General features: G+C 43.7%; 1 protein-coding gene across 1 annotated transcript in view; it reads right to left on the bottom strand.

Moving 5' to 3' along the window:
- The window catches only part of ESR2 (estrogen receptor 2), a 68,267-nt gene that overhangs the window by 12,871 nt on the left and 40,448 nt on the right, over positions 1 to 14,948 (bottom strand). The window contains exons 6-8 of the mRNA XM_045451208.1: positions 14,345 to 14,644; positions 13,820 to 13,958; positions 6,127 to 6,260 (exon numbers count right to left, since the gene is read on the bottom strand). Coding sequence (XP_045307164.1) covers positions 6,127 to 6,260; positions 13,820 to 13,958; positions 14,345 to 14,644 — 573 coding nt within the window. The remainder of the gene's footprint in view (positions 1 to 6,126; positions 6,261 to 13,819; positions 13,959 to 14,344; positions 14,645 to 14,948) is intronic.

Consider the following 14,948-nt stretch of genomic DNA (forward strand, 5'->3'; position numbering starts at 1 on the left):
GACTAAGGAGTTCACTTGTCATCAGCTCACTTGTTCACTCAGTGCTCAGTGATGAACACTGAGTAATGTACAGAATTGCTGAGTCAGTATATTGTACACCTGAAACTAACAGAATATTGTATGTTAACTATACTGGAATTTAAAAAAAAATTAAACATTAAAAAAGTAAAAAACAAAGTATGTACAAATCTGGGATTATTAATTCCTTAAATGTTTGGTAGCATTCTCCCAGAAAAGCCATCTGGGCCTGGAGTCTTCATTATGGGAAAGTTTTTAACTACAAATTCAACTTCCTTAATAAATATATGGCTACTCAGCATTTTAAATTTTCTTCTTGAGTAATTTCTGTCTTTTAAGGAATTTTTCCATTTCATCTAAGTATTCAAATGTATTGGCATAAGGTTGTTCATAATATGACCTCATTATTCTTTTTAATATCTGCAGAATAATAATGTCACCTCTCTCACTCCTGATATTGGTAATTTGTGCCTTCTTTCCTTTATTCTAATCAGTCTGCCTAGAGGCTTAACAATTTTATTGTTCTCAAAAAAATCAGCTTTTGGTTTCCTTGATATCGATTGCTTTCCTTTTTTCTGTCCCATTGATTTCCACTCTAATCCTTATCATTTGTTTTCTTTGGCTTACTTGGAGTTTCATTTGCTTTGCTTTTCCTAGTTGCTTAAGGTTGGAAGCTAAGGTCATTAATCTGAGACCTTGCTTTTATTTTACTATGGGTCTTGAGTGCTATAAATCTCCCTCAAACTATGGCTTTAGCTGCAACCCACAAATTCTGCTACAATGTATTTTCATTGTAAGTTAGTTCATAATATTTTCTAGTACTGCTTGTGATTTTTGTCTGTGATCCATGGGTTATTTAGATGTATGTTATCTGATTTCCAAATGTTTGGAAATTTTCCAAGACCTTTTTATTAGCGGTTTCTAATTTAGTTTCACTCTATCAAAGAAAATCCTTTGTATGACTTAAATCCTTTTTAACATGTTGAGACTTGTATCAACTCAGAATATGGTCTATCCTGGTAAATATTTCATGAATACTTGAAAAGAACATATTTTCTACTGTTGTTGGGCAGAGGGTTCTATACATGTCTAATAGGTCAAGTTGGTTAACGATATTGTTCAAGTCTATATTTACTGATTTTCTGTCTACTTGTTCTGTATTGATAGAACTAACAGAGGGACATTAAAATTTCCAACTATAACAAGAGATTTGTCCATTTCTCCCTGCTGTTCTATCAGATTTTGCTCAGATATTTTGACATCCTCTTTTTAATGCATAAATGTTTAGCATTTTTATGTCTTCTTGACAAATATACCCATTTACCATTGTGAAAGAAACTTGTTTAATCTTTAAATAAAACCATATAAACAGTGTGGAGTGGTTTGCATTGTTTGTTTGGTCTCAAAGTGCTTTCTCAGTCTGCAGGATATTTTACTGTCCCTCTTCCACTTCCCAGCACAGATATAAATCCCATATAGCTATAAATTTCACATTTAGAAATTCAATTTGTATGTATTTCATATTTTCCATGTCTCCTCTAAATCTGCTCATGCTTTCCTCTACCTCTTAGACGTTTGGAAAATAGTTATAGTAATTATTGTTACTAAACTATTGTTTTAATGTTCTTGCCTACGAATTCTATCATCTGTATCATTTTGGGGTCTTTTCCAGTTTATTGGTTTTTCTCCTTATTATAGGTCATGTTTTCTGCTTCTTTGCATGCTTGCTAACTTTTGACTGGTTATAAGACATTGTGAACTTTACCTGGTTGGGTATTGGATATTCCTGGATTCTTTTAAATATTCTTGAACTTTGTTCTGTGATGCAGTTACATTACTTGACAATAAATTTCATCCTTCAGGCGTGCTTTTAAGTTTTGTTTGGTAGGATCAGAGCAGCCTTTAAGTCTAGGGCTAAGTTCACCTCACTACCAATGCAATACCTTTTTGGATACTACACCCAATCAGTGTCCAGTATATTACAGTGTTTTCCTGCTGGGTGGTGAGCACATGAACTATTCCAGCCCCTGTGTAAATGCTAGGGATTTTCTGTCTGCTCCTTTCTGATGGCTCTTTCCCTGTCCTTGGTTAGTATCCTCATAGGCATGAGGTTAATGCTCAGACGAAAACTTGAAGGGCACCCACTACAGATCTCCAACGCCTATGCACCCAGCTCTTTCTCTCCAGTAGTCTCCTCCCCTGCAAATCCCAGCTGCCTTGACCTCCTCAAATTCATGACTCTGTCCTCCCTGTGCAGGGAGACCACTGGTGTCTACTTGGGTTACCTCTCCCTATGGAACCTGGTAGTTGGCTCTAGATAGTAAACTGGGTGATCCAAGAGTTCATTTCATTTGTGTCCCTTCTCTTGGGGATCACTGTCCTGTGTGGTCTGTTGTCCAATGTCCAAGGTCTATTTTGTATATTCTCCAGTTTTTCTTTTTCTTTTTTAAAATTTAAGGTGGGAAAGTAGATTCTGTCCCTATTTTTAATGTAACGCTACAAATAATCAAAACAACAACAGCAAAAGCCTATACCTTCAAATGCTTAAAATCTAGCACACAAAAGACCCCTCTCTCCTGACAATGGAAATTTCCCAGGAGAAACAGAATCCTGTTTTCCTAAATGCATTTGACAACTATTTTGACTACCAAGTGAGAAAGGAACTTTGTTAAAAGAAGATTTCCTAAATATAGATTGAGTGTAAACAAATTCTACTCAATTTACCACCACGAATGGTAATTACGTCACATGCCTGACTCACCCTCTGTAATTTTATGATGGCAGTTCTGTCAGATGCTGCAGGAGGGACGCTGTAGCCTTGGTCTTTCCCATTTGCACAGATGATACTTCTAGCTTTCACAACAACACAATATGATGTCTCGGAGGCTAAACTGACAGTAAGAAGCCTTGCCAAACAGAAGGCTTTCTACTGCAAAGTGGTGTAACAAGAAGCACATGGCTTTGCAAGGAGCACTTTGCTTCACAGAAAGGAGTTCTAAATTATTTCCAAAAGTAAGAGAAGCCCCATAATCTAGCACTTGATGATCCTCCTGTGCCAAGATGGGAATGAACTTTTCAAGCAACAAAGACAGAAATCGCAGCACACGTGTGAGGTAAGGTCTGTAGGTGGATTCAAAGAGATCAGGAAAAGTCCATTTTCTTCCACGATCAATTTCAAAGATCTCAGTGGGACGTACTCTATACACACATCACCTTAATTGCTGATGTAAGCCTCGTATTATGTTGTAAAAGGTGAATGGTACAAATGTCAAGAAGGTGCCAGAAGCGCCAGAGCATTTAGGAGTCTTCTTTGGCTTTCTCTACAATTTTCATTCGTCCAACAGTTGACCATTTCTATTCACAAACTGTTTTCTGGAACTGGGGTGGAGAGTGCACTGGGTGTAGGGGAAATGCCCTGCTAGGCAGGTAGGGCCAGATTGAAACCCAACTGGGAAGTACATAAAGGTTGTCTTCGGGGTCTCTGTATCTCCTTCTTCATTTCCCCCCTTCCCCTCCCTCAGGACTGACTCTCTCTGCCCAGATCCAGCCCTCTATCTCCATGCTCCATGCCAAGGCTCAAGAAGCACTGCTCTGTATGTCTCCCTTTCCCTCTCATCAGATCTAGTGCCAGTGGCCAACAGTACGTGGGGGTGTTAGACACGCAGGAAAGTGTGGGTTACAGAAGGAGTGGGCAGGTGCCCAGAAGGTGGCCACAGGGTCTGCATTGAGCTTTGGCTTCAGGAACTGCTGCTTTGGATGATTTAAAATAAAGTGGCATCAAACGATCCCAGAGATTCCCATTGTTTCCAGCATGAAGTTGTAAGATTGGATAAAATCTAGGTAGCAAAGCCCCATATGATGCCCAAATGAAGTTATCCGTAAGTCATCAGTTGGAGGATTAAAACTTGCATATACAAAACAACAACAACAAAAACTTGCATACCCATATTATTTCAGAAAGAAATATGCCAACGAGAGTAAATAGCTAAGCAAAGCAAGCAATACCAGGGACAGGAGCTGGGCCAAACACCAGGTAGGTGGTAAACTAAAGTGTCAACACTACATAAAAACTTAGAAATGTGTACAAAATAGCACAACTGTATTTACTGCAGCAATGTTTATAATGGCAAAAAAAAAAAAAAAAAAAAAAAAAAAAGCTGTAATTAAGTAAAGGCCCATCAAAGAAATGGTTGAACAATTCAGACAATGTCCTGACTCAAAGAATGAGTTAGACCTCTCCTAGCTGACCTGGAGGTATTTCACAGCATTTTGGAAAGTAAAAACGCAAGACACAGAGAAGTATTTGTATATATAGGTATCCCAACTTTTAAAATTATGCTAATTTTTTAAAGTGAGGTTTTTTGGTTTTGTTTTTAATTTGAGAGAGAGAGAGAGAGAGAGAGAGAGAGAGTGTGAGCTGGGGAGAGGAGCAGGGGCAGAGGGAGAAAGAGAGAGAACCCCAAGCAGGCTCCACACTCAGCACGGGGCCCCATGTGGGGCTCGATCCCACGACCTTGGGATCATGACCCAAGCCGAAACCAAAAGTTGGACACTCAACCAGCTGAGCCACCCAGGTTCCTCCTAACTTTGTTTAAATAGGGGGAAAAAGCTTATCTATGTGGATATTGGAGGGGACGTATTATTTTAAAAGATTATTAGAGGATAGAAGAAGGTATAAAATCTATCCTCTGGTTGTTAAGACTAGCTAGTTGGTGTTGGGCTGGAAGGGTCAAGCCAATAATTAGAAGAAAGTAGGCCTCTTTCAAAGTCTTTATAATTTTTAACATAAGATGCTCTGCTGTTTATGTAAAATTATACATATAAGCCTGTGTGTGCATGGGTATCTCCCTCTCTGTGTATGTATGTGTGTGTGCGTATATCTATCTACCTATCTACCTACCCATCTCTACCTATGTACCTACCTACATCTATCGAGAGCTGTCTGTCTATCTATCTACCTATCTATCTATCTATCTACAGAGAGCTGTTAAAGATTGGTTTCCAAACTTATGGTGGTTATCTTGCCCAGGGGCAGGGGGAGATTCCTGGTGATTTTTTTCTTCCTTGTATGTTTTTCTTTTGTTTGAATGTTTACAAGAACCAGGTTTTACTTATATAATAAGAAAAGAGCAGCAACACTACCACACCCATGTACCTTCAGTGCCTCTCTCATTTCTCACTTCGAACCCCGATGTTTCCTTCAAGTCAGGCCCTTCCTCCCTGGCCCCTCCACAACAAGTCCGTTCAGGCTCTCATCGTCCCTGATGACTCTGTGTAGGCCCCTGCCTCTGTCTCTCCCCTCTCCAGCCAGTCCTCCACGTGGAAGCCACAGTGATCTCTACAGAACGCTTCTCTGTCCGTGATACTGCCCTGCCTGGACCTCTTCTAGGGCTGCTCAGCACCCCAGGGGCAGTTCTCGGCCAAGGCGTGCAGTGTAATCTCTGGTACCACTCTGCACAACCATACGCACCTCCCTCTGCTCCTCTGCACAGCCTGCAGCTCCTGGCCCTCCTTTCATTCCTCCTAGTGCTTCCCTTGTCCCGCCAATGTATGCCCGTCCCTGAAGACGCACTCAAACCGTGTTTCCTTCTGCAGCCACTCCTGTGTCTCTCCTGGTTTCCCACAGCACTCTGTACCTACTCTATTAGACCACCGATCACTGCTTTTCATAATTTGTTTTCTCTCTCTCCCTCCCTAGACTGTGAGCTGTTGGAAGGCAGGACTACATCTTCAATGTCTTTACCAAATGAATAAATGAAATCAATGAATGAATGAATCTGTAATGCGGGTCAACCATGTAAAATGCCTGTATAAACAATGAACAAAGCTGTAAAGTAAGTATTTTAAAGTTCTTTTTTTTTTTCTTTTCTAGCTTGAGCCACTTTTTAAATTACTGTCAGTAATTCAGCCAGTGAATAATTCATATTCAAGTTACCAAAAGTTAACTACTGTTTCAATCCCTAGAAAATGAAACAGAGAAGTCAGAAAGGAAGCCATTTTTCCCTTTTTAAGTAAAATAAGAAGTTTGATACTGTTCTTCCCACCAGGCTAGTTCTAGAAACAGCATCTCTCCCCCATAAAACACAGCCCAGCTGTGTGGCTACTTACTGGAGTTGAGGAGGACCATGGCCTTGACACAGAGATACTCTTTGTGTTGGAGTTTTAACTCACGGAACCTTGAAGTCGTTGCCAAGAGCATGTCGAAGATTTCCAGAATTCCTTCTACACATTTCCCCTCATCCCTACAAAAGTTTGTTTGGAAATTTAAGAAACATGCAGCACTAGGCAACCAGCAAAAGCAATGAGTATTTTCTTGTTAACCTCAAATTTCATCTTGAACACCCTTTAACTCTGACAAACCGGTAACGAAAGCACATCCAGTGATATAAAATTACTAGAATAATCTTCACATAGAGAGGATAGGGAACTTCTATAAATTCTGACAGCAAACATTTGAATAAATGCTACTGAGACAAAAGTGTGCATTAGAAATACATTTTCCTTCTACCTGCGCACCAAATGTTTCCTTAACAGGTTGCCGTTTCTGTTCATCATTTTCCTTCCTAGACCATTTCGGCCAACCAGCCCTAGTTACAACACACGTTGCTAAAATGAGACCTTCCGTGATCCCATCAGAAGACCTTGAAGGGCTAATGAGGAAGACTGAATGATACTGAAACAATCCTTCACACGGGAGGGCTTAACTCACTTCCTGGAGGTCATGTAAGAAACTGGTGGGGCAACTAAGAGACATTTAACGTAACTTGAAAAAAAGCCAAAGAAATCACAATGCGAGAAGACAGATTAGAATCAGGAAAGGAAGGTAGAAATGGAAATATGCACATTTTTGACTTGCTAAAGATTATTTTTAAGCAAAGGTTTTAGACAAACTTCAAACCATATAATCAAAATTCTTTTGAACATTCATAGAAATGAATTTTTATATGCATACTTTTGAAGGAAGTTACTTGAACTGTATCTGGAAAATACCAGCTTCAGTTCACTCCAGCCAGACACACATTATTCTGCCTCACTGCTCCCCCCAAAATCTTCTATTATCATCAGCCATAGTCATTGGAAGCCCTTGACAAGCAGTTAGATGATTTTCCCATGAAACTTCATTTGCTTCTTAACACCTGCAGAGCATGATGAAGGGGAGCCTGGCAGAGGTGGGTGTCTGTGGGTTTCATCCTTAGTCTCCCACGCAGCCCCTGAAGGGAACCTGAGATCTTCAGAGAACTGTTCCCTCTCCTCCTCCCCCCAACCCCAAGCCAGGACGTTTCCAGTGATGGCGGTGGCTGGAGAAAGGGCCTCTGCGGAATCGAAATGGAGCACCGATGGCGGTGAGTCTTTCCCACTGCGTTCTGTGAGAGGACAGCAGCTTGCCAGGATCCTGCATTCCACAGCATCCAAACCCTCGCAGACTCACCTGCACAAAGCTACAAGCAAGCCAACTGCAAGTTGCAAACAAATATGGTAACTTCTGCAACCACTTGAGGCTTTCCGAACATGCACAGGTTAAGTGATAAAACGCCAGAGCCTCCTAGAAGTCACTCATAGGGAAAGGCCACCTTGGAGAATCAGCCCTGGGCAAAGGGTGCCCAAATCAGTAGGAAACCTCCAAATCTCCCCTCCTCCCACCTCCCCTGCTCTGGGCTTTCCCAGGCAGCCAGCTGCAAGTGTCCAGTAAGGACAATGCATGCTTTGCACATAGTGAAATACCTATTCCCTGAAGGCCCCTCATGCCACATAATCAAATCACTATGCTTGGGGACAATTATTGGAAATCATAATTGTTGGGCTTGAGGTGAGCTGATGCTGAATAAAACTGGTCCTAAAATGTCTTGGGGGGTCAGGGGCACCTGGCTGGCTCAGTCTTTACAGCATGTTACACATTTGTAATGACTATTTTAATGATCATTTCTTTATTTTTAACAAGGAGAGTGCATGTGCATGAGTGGGAGAGAGGCAGAGAGAAAGGGAAAAAGAGAATCCCAAGCAGGCTCCCCTTCAGCACGGAGCCCAAAGCGGGGCTCAATCTCATAACCTTGAGATCACAACCCGAGCTGGTATCACGAGTTGGACACTTAACCGACTGAGCCCCCCAGGTGCCCTGAGCATGTGACTTTTTTTTTTTTTAGGTTTGTTTATTTTGACGGGAGAGGGACAGAGGGAGAGAAGGAAAGAGAAAGAATCCCAAGCAGGCTCTGCACTATCAGCGCAGAGCCCAACAAGGGGTTCAAACTCACAAATCTCGAGATCATGACCCGAGCCAAAATCAAGATGACTCACCGACTAAGCCACCCAGGCGCCCCAGAGCACGTGACTCTTGATATCAGGGTTGTAAGTTCATGCCCCACGTTGGGTGTAGATATTACTTTAAAAAAAAATCTTTGCAGGGGCACCTCGGTGGCTCAGTCAGTTAAGGGTCCGACTTCGGCTCAGGTCATGATCTCACGGTTTGTGAGTTCGAGCCCCGCATCGGGCTCTGTGCTGACAGCTCAGAGCCTGGAGCCTGGAGCCTGCTTCAGATTCTGTGTCTCCTCTCTCTGCCCCTCCCCACTGTGCTCTGTCTCCGTCTATCAAAAATTAAAAAAAAATTTTTTTTAAATCTTTACAAAACTAAATAAATAGGGGCACCTGGGTGGCTCATTCGATTAAGTGACCAGCTGTGGCTCAGATCATGATATTGCAGTTCGTGGGTTCAAGCCCCATGTCAGGCTCTGTACTGACAGCTCAGAGCCTGGATCCTGCTTTGGATCCTGGGTCTCCCTCGCTCTCTGCCCCTCCCCCACTTGCACTCTGTCTCTGTCTCAAAAAATGAATAAACATTAAAAAATAAAGGGGCGCCTGGGTGGCGCAGTCGGTTAAGCGTCCGACTTCAGCCAGGTCACGATCTCACGGTCCGTGAGTTCGAGCCCCGCATCGGGCTCTGGGCTGATGGCTCGGAGCCTAGAGCCTGTTTCCATTCTGTGTCTCCCTCTCTCTCTGCCCCTCCCCCGTTCATGCTCTGTCTCTCTCTGTCCCAAAAAAATAAATAAACGTTGAAAAAAAATTAAAAAAAAAAATAATAAAATAAAATAAAATAAAATAGGGGCGCCTGGGTGGCGCAGTCGGTTAAGCGTCCGACTTCAGCCAGGTCACGATCTCGCGGTCCGTGAGTTCGAGCCCCGCGTCAGGCTCTGGGCTGATGGCTCAGAGCCTGGAGCCTGTTTCCGATTCTGTGTCTCCCTCTCTCTCTGCCCCTCCCCCGTTCATGCTCTGTCTCTCTCTGTCCCAAAAATAAATAAACGTTGAAAAAAAAATTTTTTTAAATAAAAATAAAAATAAAAATAAAAATAAAAATAAATAAAATAAAATAAAATGAAACTAACAAACTAAATAAACAAAACAAAATATCTCTGGGGACAAAAACAAAAAGCCCCCCAAGTCCTTCATTGATTAACAGTTTGGCTCTTCTCTTTGAGACCCAGTCAGAGGTGGGGTCATGCACATGTAGAGGCATGCATACTCACACCACTCCCCAAACAGTATGATAAGAGGATTCATCTGAAATCAAAACCATTTTGTGCAGAGGTTGCCACGTGTACCTAAAAACACATCCCTAAGTATTGAAACTAGTATAATTTCCTCATTAAAATGCATGCCATTTTTTTAAAGTTTATTTTGAGTGAGAAAGCGAGAGAGAGAGAGAGAGAGAGAGCGAGCAGGGGAGGGGCAGAGAAGGGGAGAGAGAGAGGATGCCAAGCAGTCCCAATGCGGGGCTCAAATTCATGAACTGTGAGATCCTGACCTGAGCTGAAACCAAGATGCTTAACTGACTGAACCACTCAGGCATCCCAAAATGCTTGCCATTTTAAACACAAACTCATATTTCAAAAATGGAGGGAGGGGCACTTAGGTGGCTCAGTCAGTTAAGCATCTTAGTCTTGATTTTCAGCTTGGGTCATGATCTCAGGGTTTGTGGGATCGAGTCCCACATCAGGCTCCATGCTGACAGCTTGAAGCCTGCTTGTGATTCTCTCTCTCTCCCTCTCTCTCTGCTCCTCTCCCACTCATGCTCTTTTTCTCTCTCTCAAAATAAATAAACTTTTTTTAAAAATGGAGGGAGAGTTTATATTCTAAGCATCCTAAACCCTGAGAAATGCTATAACTCACTGTAATCAGAACATGTATACCTCATGGAAAAAGTGAATCTCTGAATGAATTTTAAAGAATCAGGTTTGATTGCTTTTATTAAATAGATGTGACAGCCAGCCATTTCATTCAAGGGGTGGCACGGTTAGAATATTTGTATTCACTTCACAGGCTGGAGAAACCAGATAATTTTTGTAGACAATAAATGAGAAATACAGGAAATATGAGACAACACCTCATAAATGACACCCTACTAAAGCTCTGCCTTAAAATGAGTCTTACAGAGGAAGGACTTTTAAATAATAAGTTAATGAGATCTATTACTCTTATTTTATAACTATGGAATCAACTCAACTGGGGGTAAGGAATTAGGATGGGGGACACCTGGGTGGCTCAGTCTGCTGGGCATCTGACTTCGGCTCAGGTCATGATCTCACGGTTTGTGGGATCGAGCCCTGCATCAGGCTCTGTGCAGACAGCTCAGAGCCCGGAGCCTGCTTCAGATTCTGTGTCTCCTTCTCTCTCTGCCCCTCCCCTGCACACGCTCTGTTTTTCTCCATCTCTCAAAAATGAATAAATGTTAAAAAAAAGTCTAAAAAACAACAACAACAACAAAAGAAATTAGGATGGGATTAAAAGATTTGAATTAAAAAGAGAGAACAGGACACCCGGGTGGCTCAGTCAGTTAAGCATCTGACTTCAGCTCATGTCATGATCTCAGTTTGTGAGTTTGAGTCCCGAATCAGATAAGCTTGAGCCCCGCTTCAGGTAAGCACGAACCCCACTTTGGGGGAACACAAGCCCCAATTCAAGTGAGCCCTGCTTCTCTCTCTCTCTCTCTCTCTCTCTCTCTCCTCCTTCTACCCCTCGTGGGATTTTCTCTCTCTCTCCCCCTCTCTCTTTACCCCTTGCTCACTTACACGCTTTTTCTCTCTCAAAAAAAAAAAAAGAGAGAGAGAGAGAAAGAACATATGATTTGAATGTTAAAATCCTGAAACAGGGGCGCCTGGGTGGCACAGTCGGTTAAGCGTCCGACTTCAGCCAGGTCACGATCTCGCGGTCCGTGAGTTCGAGCCCCGCGTCGGGCTCTGGGCTGATGGCTCAGAGCCTGGAGCCTGTTTCCGATTCTGTGTCTCCCTCTCTCTCTGACCCTCCCCCGTTCATGCTCTGTCTCTCTCTGTCCCAAAAATAAATAAACGTTGAAAAAAAAAAAAAAAAGTAATGTGAGTCTATTAAAAATCATTTGTAACAAAAATTACTTCTTGTTTTCCTTCTATTACTTAACCGAAAGGTAGGCCTAAAATTTGTCCAGGATTCGTGTCAGTTTACAGTAAATTCCATCCACAGGAATCAAAGAACTCACACAAAGAGGAGAGGTGGTTATACTAAAAACCAGGAACGAAACAGTCACTGCACATAAACATTAAATGCGGCATCAATGTAGAAATCAGGACAAAAGGCAACCACAACCCAATCCCGGTGTCTGCAAATGTATTGATTCAAGGCGTGAAACTTCTTCCTAGCGCTAACTTCTAGGAGAAGTGTGTGTGTGTGCGTGTGTGTGTGTGTGGCTTCATCTGAACGCCAAGAGGAACATAATGAGTAAATGAACGACAGTGACGGCTCAGCAGGGGGCTTGGCTTTCCAGCCTGCCTTGCCAGATGGTGTCCTCTGTGACAGGAAGAGGAGGAGGTTTCTGAAGTGGGCAGAGAGTACAATGGAGTTGTCCCAAGATAAAAGAATCAAGTAGAAAGTCACTTTGCCTCTCAGCCTCCTCCTCTTTCCCTTTTCAGTTCTCTGTCCCTCTGAGGGGCATGACCCATTGTACAGGTAACTACTGTCAGAGTTAAGAGCATGGACTTCACAGCCAGCCCCTACATCCAGCTCTACCACTTACTACCCTGTCACCCTGTCACTGCAGGCAAATTACCTGACCCCCCCCCCCATTTCCATATCTGAAGGATAAGGATACTAACGGCACTTACCCATAAAGGGCCGTGAAGATAAAATGAGTTAACACATCAAAGGCTTAAGATGGGGACTGATATATACAAGTCAATAAGATGACTGTTTTGATTGTTACTGAAGGGTCTCAGCTTCCAGAACCTACCTTCTTCTAAGGTTTCCAGAACCTACCTTCTTCTATGGTTTAACACCAGGGCTTGCTCCTGCTCTTTCCAAAGGTTCTGTTCTCCACTAAAACAGTGCTTTGTCAACGGTGTCATGCAGAACAAGAGGCAGAGTGGGTGCTAACAACTTAGGGGTATCACTTTTCATCTGTGTAACATGTGCACGGGGGTCTCCTGATGATCTAAACAGGCAGTTCCAAGAGTTGGGGGCAGACATTTTCCATTCATATAATGGCTCCTTCCACACTGTGCACCGAGTCAAATGTGACTGAACATTCTACATTAGAACTTTCTCAAAATAAGGAACGTGGAAATCCATTTCCATGGAGAGATTTTCAACCTGTGCTCAAATGTATTCCAAGAAAGTGTCCCACTTTTCCTACTGACATTTTTAGTGTTGTATATTCTGGTTTTTCCTCCATGAACAGTTCACCTGAGTCAATTAAAAATTGGTTCCTTTTCAAATAAATGTTAAAAAAAATTTTTTTTTAAAAAAAAGGGGGCGCCTGGGTGGCTCAGTCGGTTGGGTGACCAACTTCGGCTCAGGTCACAATTTCACGTTCGGTGAGTTCGAGCCCCGCGTCGGGCTCTGGGCTGATGGCTCAGAGCCTGGAGCCTGCTTCCGGTTCTGTGTCTCCCTCTCTCTCTGCCCCTCCCCCGTTCATGCTCTGTCTCTCTCTGTCTCAAAATAAATAAACATTAAAAAAAAAAAAAATTAAAGGGGCGCCTGGGTGGCGCAGTCGGTTAAGCGTCCGACTTCAGCCAGGTCACGATCTCGCGGTCCGTGAGTTCGAGCCCCGCGTCGGGCTCTGGGCTGATGGCTCAGAGCCTGGAGCCTGTTTCCGATTCTGTGTCTCCCTCTCTCTCTGCCCCTCCCCCGTTCATGCTCTGTCTCTCTCTGTCCCAAAAATAAAAATAAACGTTGAAAAAAAAATTAAAAAAAAAAAAAAATTAAAAAAAAAAATTGGTTCCTTTTCTGCGCCATCTTTAAAAGAAAACAAGGCGCAATCAAGTGATGGCATTGGCGCTATCATTCCCCAATTTCCATTACCTTTCGTTTGGTTTTAATAACCATTCCTTCCACTGCTACTGTCAAAAATGCTATAGAATACATGCAGTTAGAGTCAAAGCACATTAAAATAAACTGCAGATCTGTAAGAATTTTATCACCTGTCCAGGAAGAGATAGGCATAGTCCCCACAAGTGGAAAGAACAGCAGGGCAACTTAAAATTATAAACTGAAAATGAAATTTTTAATGCTGAAAAATCTAAGTTGACCTGCACACTTACTAGCCACATATTCTGCAAGATACGGGCTCTTATAGTCTGACCTGTAAATGTCACCCCACTGCGGGTAAGGATAAGTCACAGGACACTGAATCCTAGTACCCATGCTCTCCTTCTTGGGCTCTTGACCTGGTGAGGGAGCTCATGACATTATCATCCTCTTGACTGACCTTTCAGGTGTGAGGTGTGAGGCAGCGCCCGGGACTCAGACAAGTCGGGAGGAGAAACGCGATGCATTTTTCTCTCACCTGTCCAGAATGAGGTCTGGAGCAAAGATGAGCTTGCCGGGGTGGTCAATGGAGCGCCACATGAGCCCCACCATCAGCACCTCCATCCAGCAGCTCTCCAGGAGGCGCACTTGGTCATACAGGCTGAGCTCCACAAAGCCTGGGGAAAGCAAGAGGCCGTGAGAAACACCCACCCTCCTCCTCGGCTCCCAGTGTCTGTGAAAACAAAAGAGCAAGTTTTCACAAGCTACGAAAACACACCCACCACACAGAGAAAACAACCAACGTTTTAAAACTGCGGCTACACGCTGACCTAAGGAAGGAAACTTTGAACTCTGTGTGTGCAACTCACAACGTCCGGCCTTGGACTCCTTCTACAGACTTAATACACGTCATCGAAGATTATAAAGGACAGTTACCTGGGCGCACAGCTCCCCCCCCCCCCCCAGACAGATGCCAGGGAAGAACAGAAAGCTGGAACAGATCGTTTTTAGTTATATATTTTTGAGAGTCCTCTGCACTGAGCTGAGATCCAGAAAGCCCTACCTGGGATTTTCTTGGCCCAACTGATCATGTGCACCAGCTCCTTGTCGGCCAGCTTGGTCAGGGACATCATCATGGAGGCCTCGGTGAAGGGGGTGCTGGGGCGGCTCACCAGCACGTGCGGCGGCTCCGCCTCCAGGAGCGTGAGCACCAGCTGCTCGGGGCTCAGGGCGCTCAGCAGCAGCTCCTTCACGCGGGTCACGTGGCCCCCGGCTTTCTTGGCTTTGCTGGCGCAGCGCAGCTGCTCCTCGGAGCTCTTCTGCCTCCGCACGACACGGTAGCCACACCTTTCCCTCCGGGAGCCTAAACCGGAGAGACGATCACACAGTGCTTCCCTGTGGCTTCACCAACCCGGCGTTCGAGGCGCCCGAGTCGCCGGGACAAGAGTGAGGCCGTGACGCCGTGGTTAAGACCCGCGCCTGTCCCCACAGCGTGTCTTAGAACAGAAGCCTGACTTACTTCCTGGAACCTGTGGGGCGTGTACCAGAGACGGGTACATTTGTGACTATTAGCAAGAGCAAAACGGGACGTTTCAGGGACAGTAGCCCAAATGAACGTAACCTCTCCCATTTCAAGATTACCTATGGAGACGAAATCGATTTCTCTT

Source organism: Leopardus geoffroyi, chromosome B3, assembly GCF_018350155.1.
Source record: "Leopardus geoffroyi isolate Oge1 chromosome B3, O.geoffroyi_Oge1_pat1.0, whole genome shotgun sequence".
NCBI classification, from domain to species: domain Eukaryota; kingdom Metazoa; phylum Chordata; class Mammalia; order Carnivora; family Felidae; genus Leopardus; species Leopardus geoffroyi.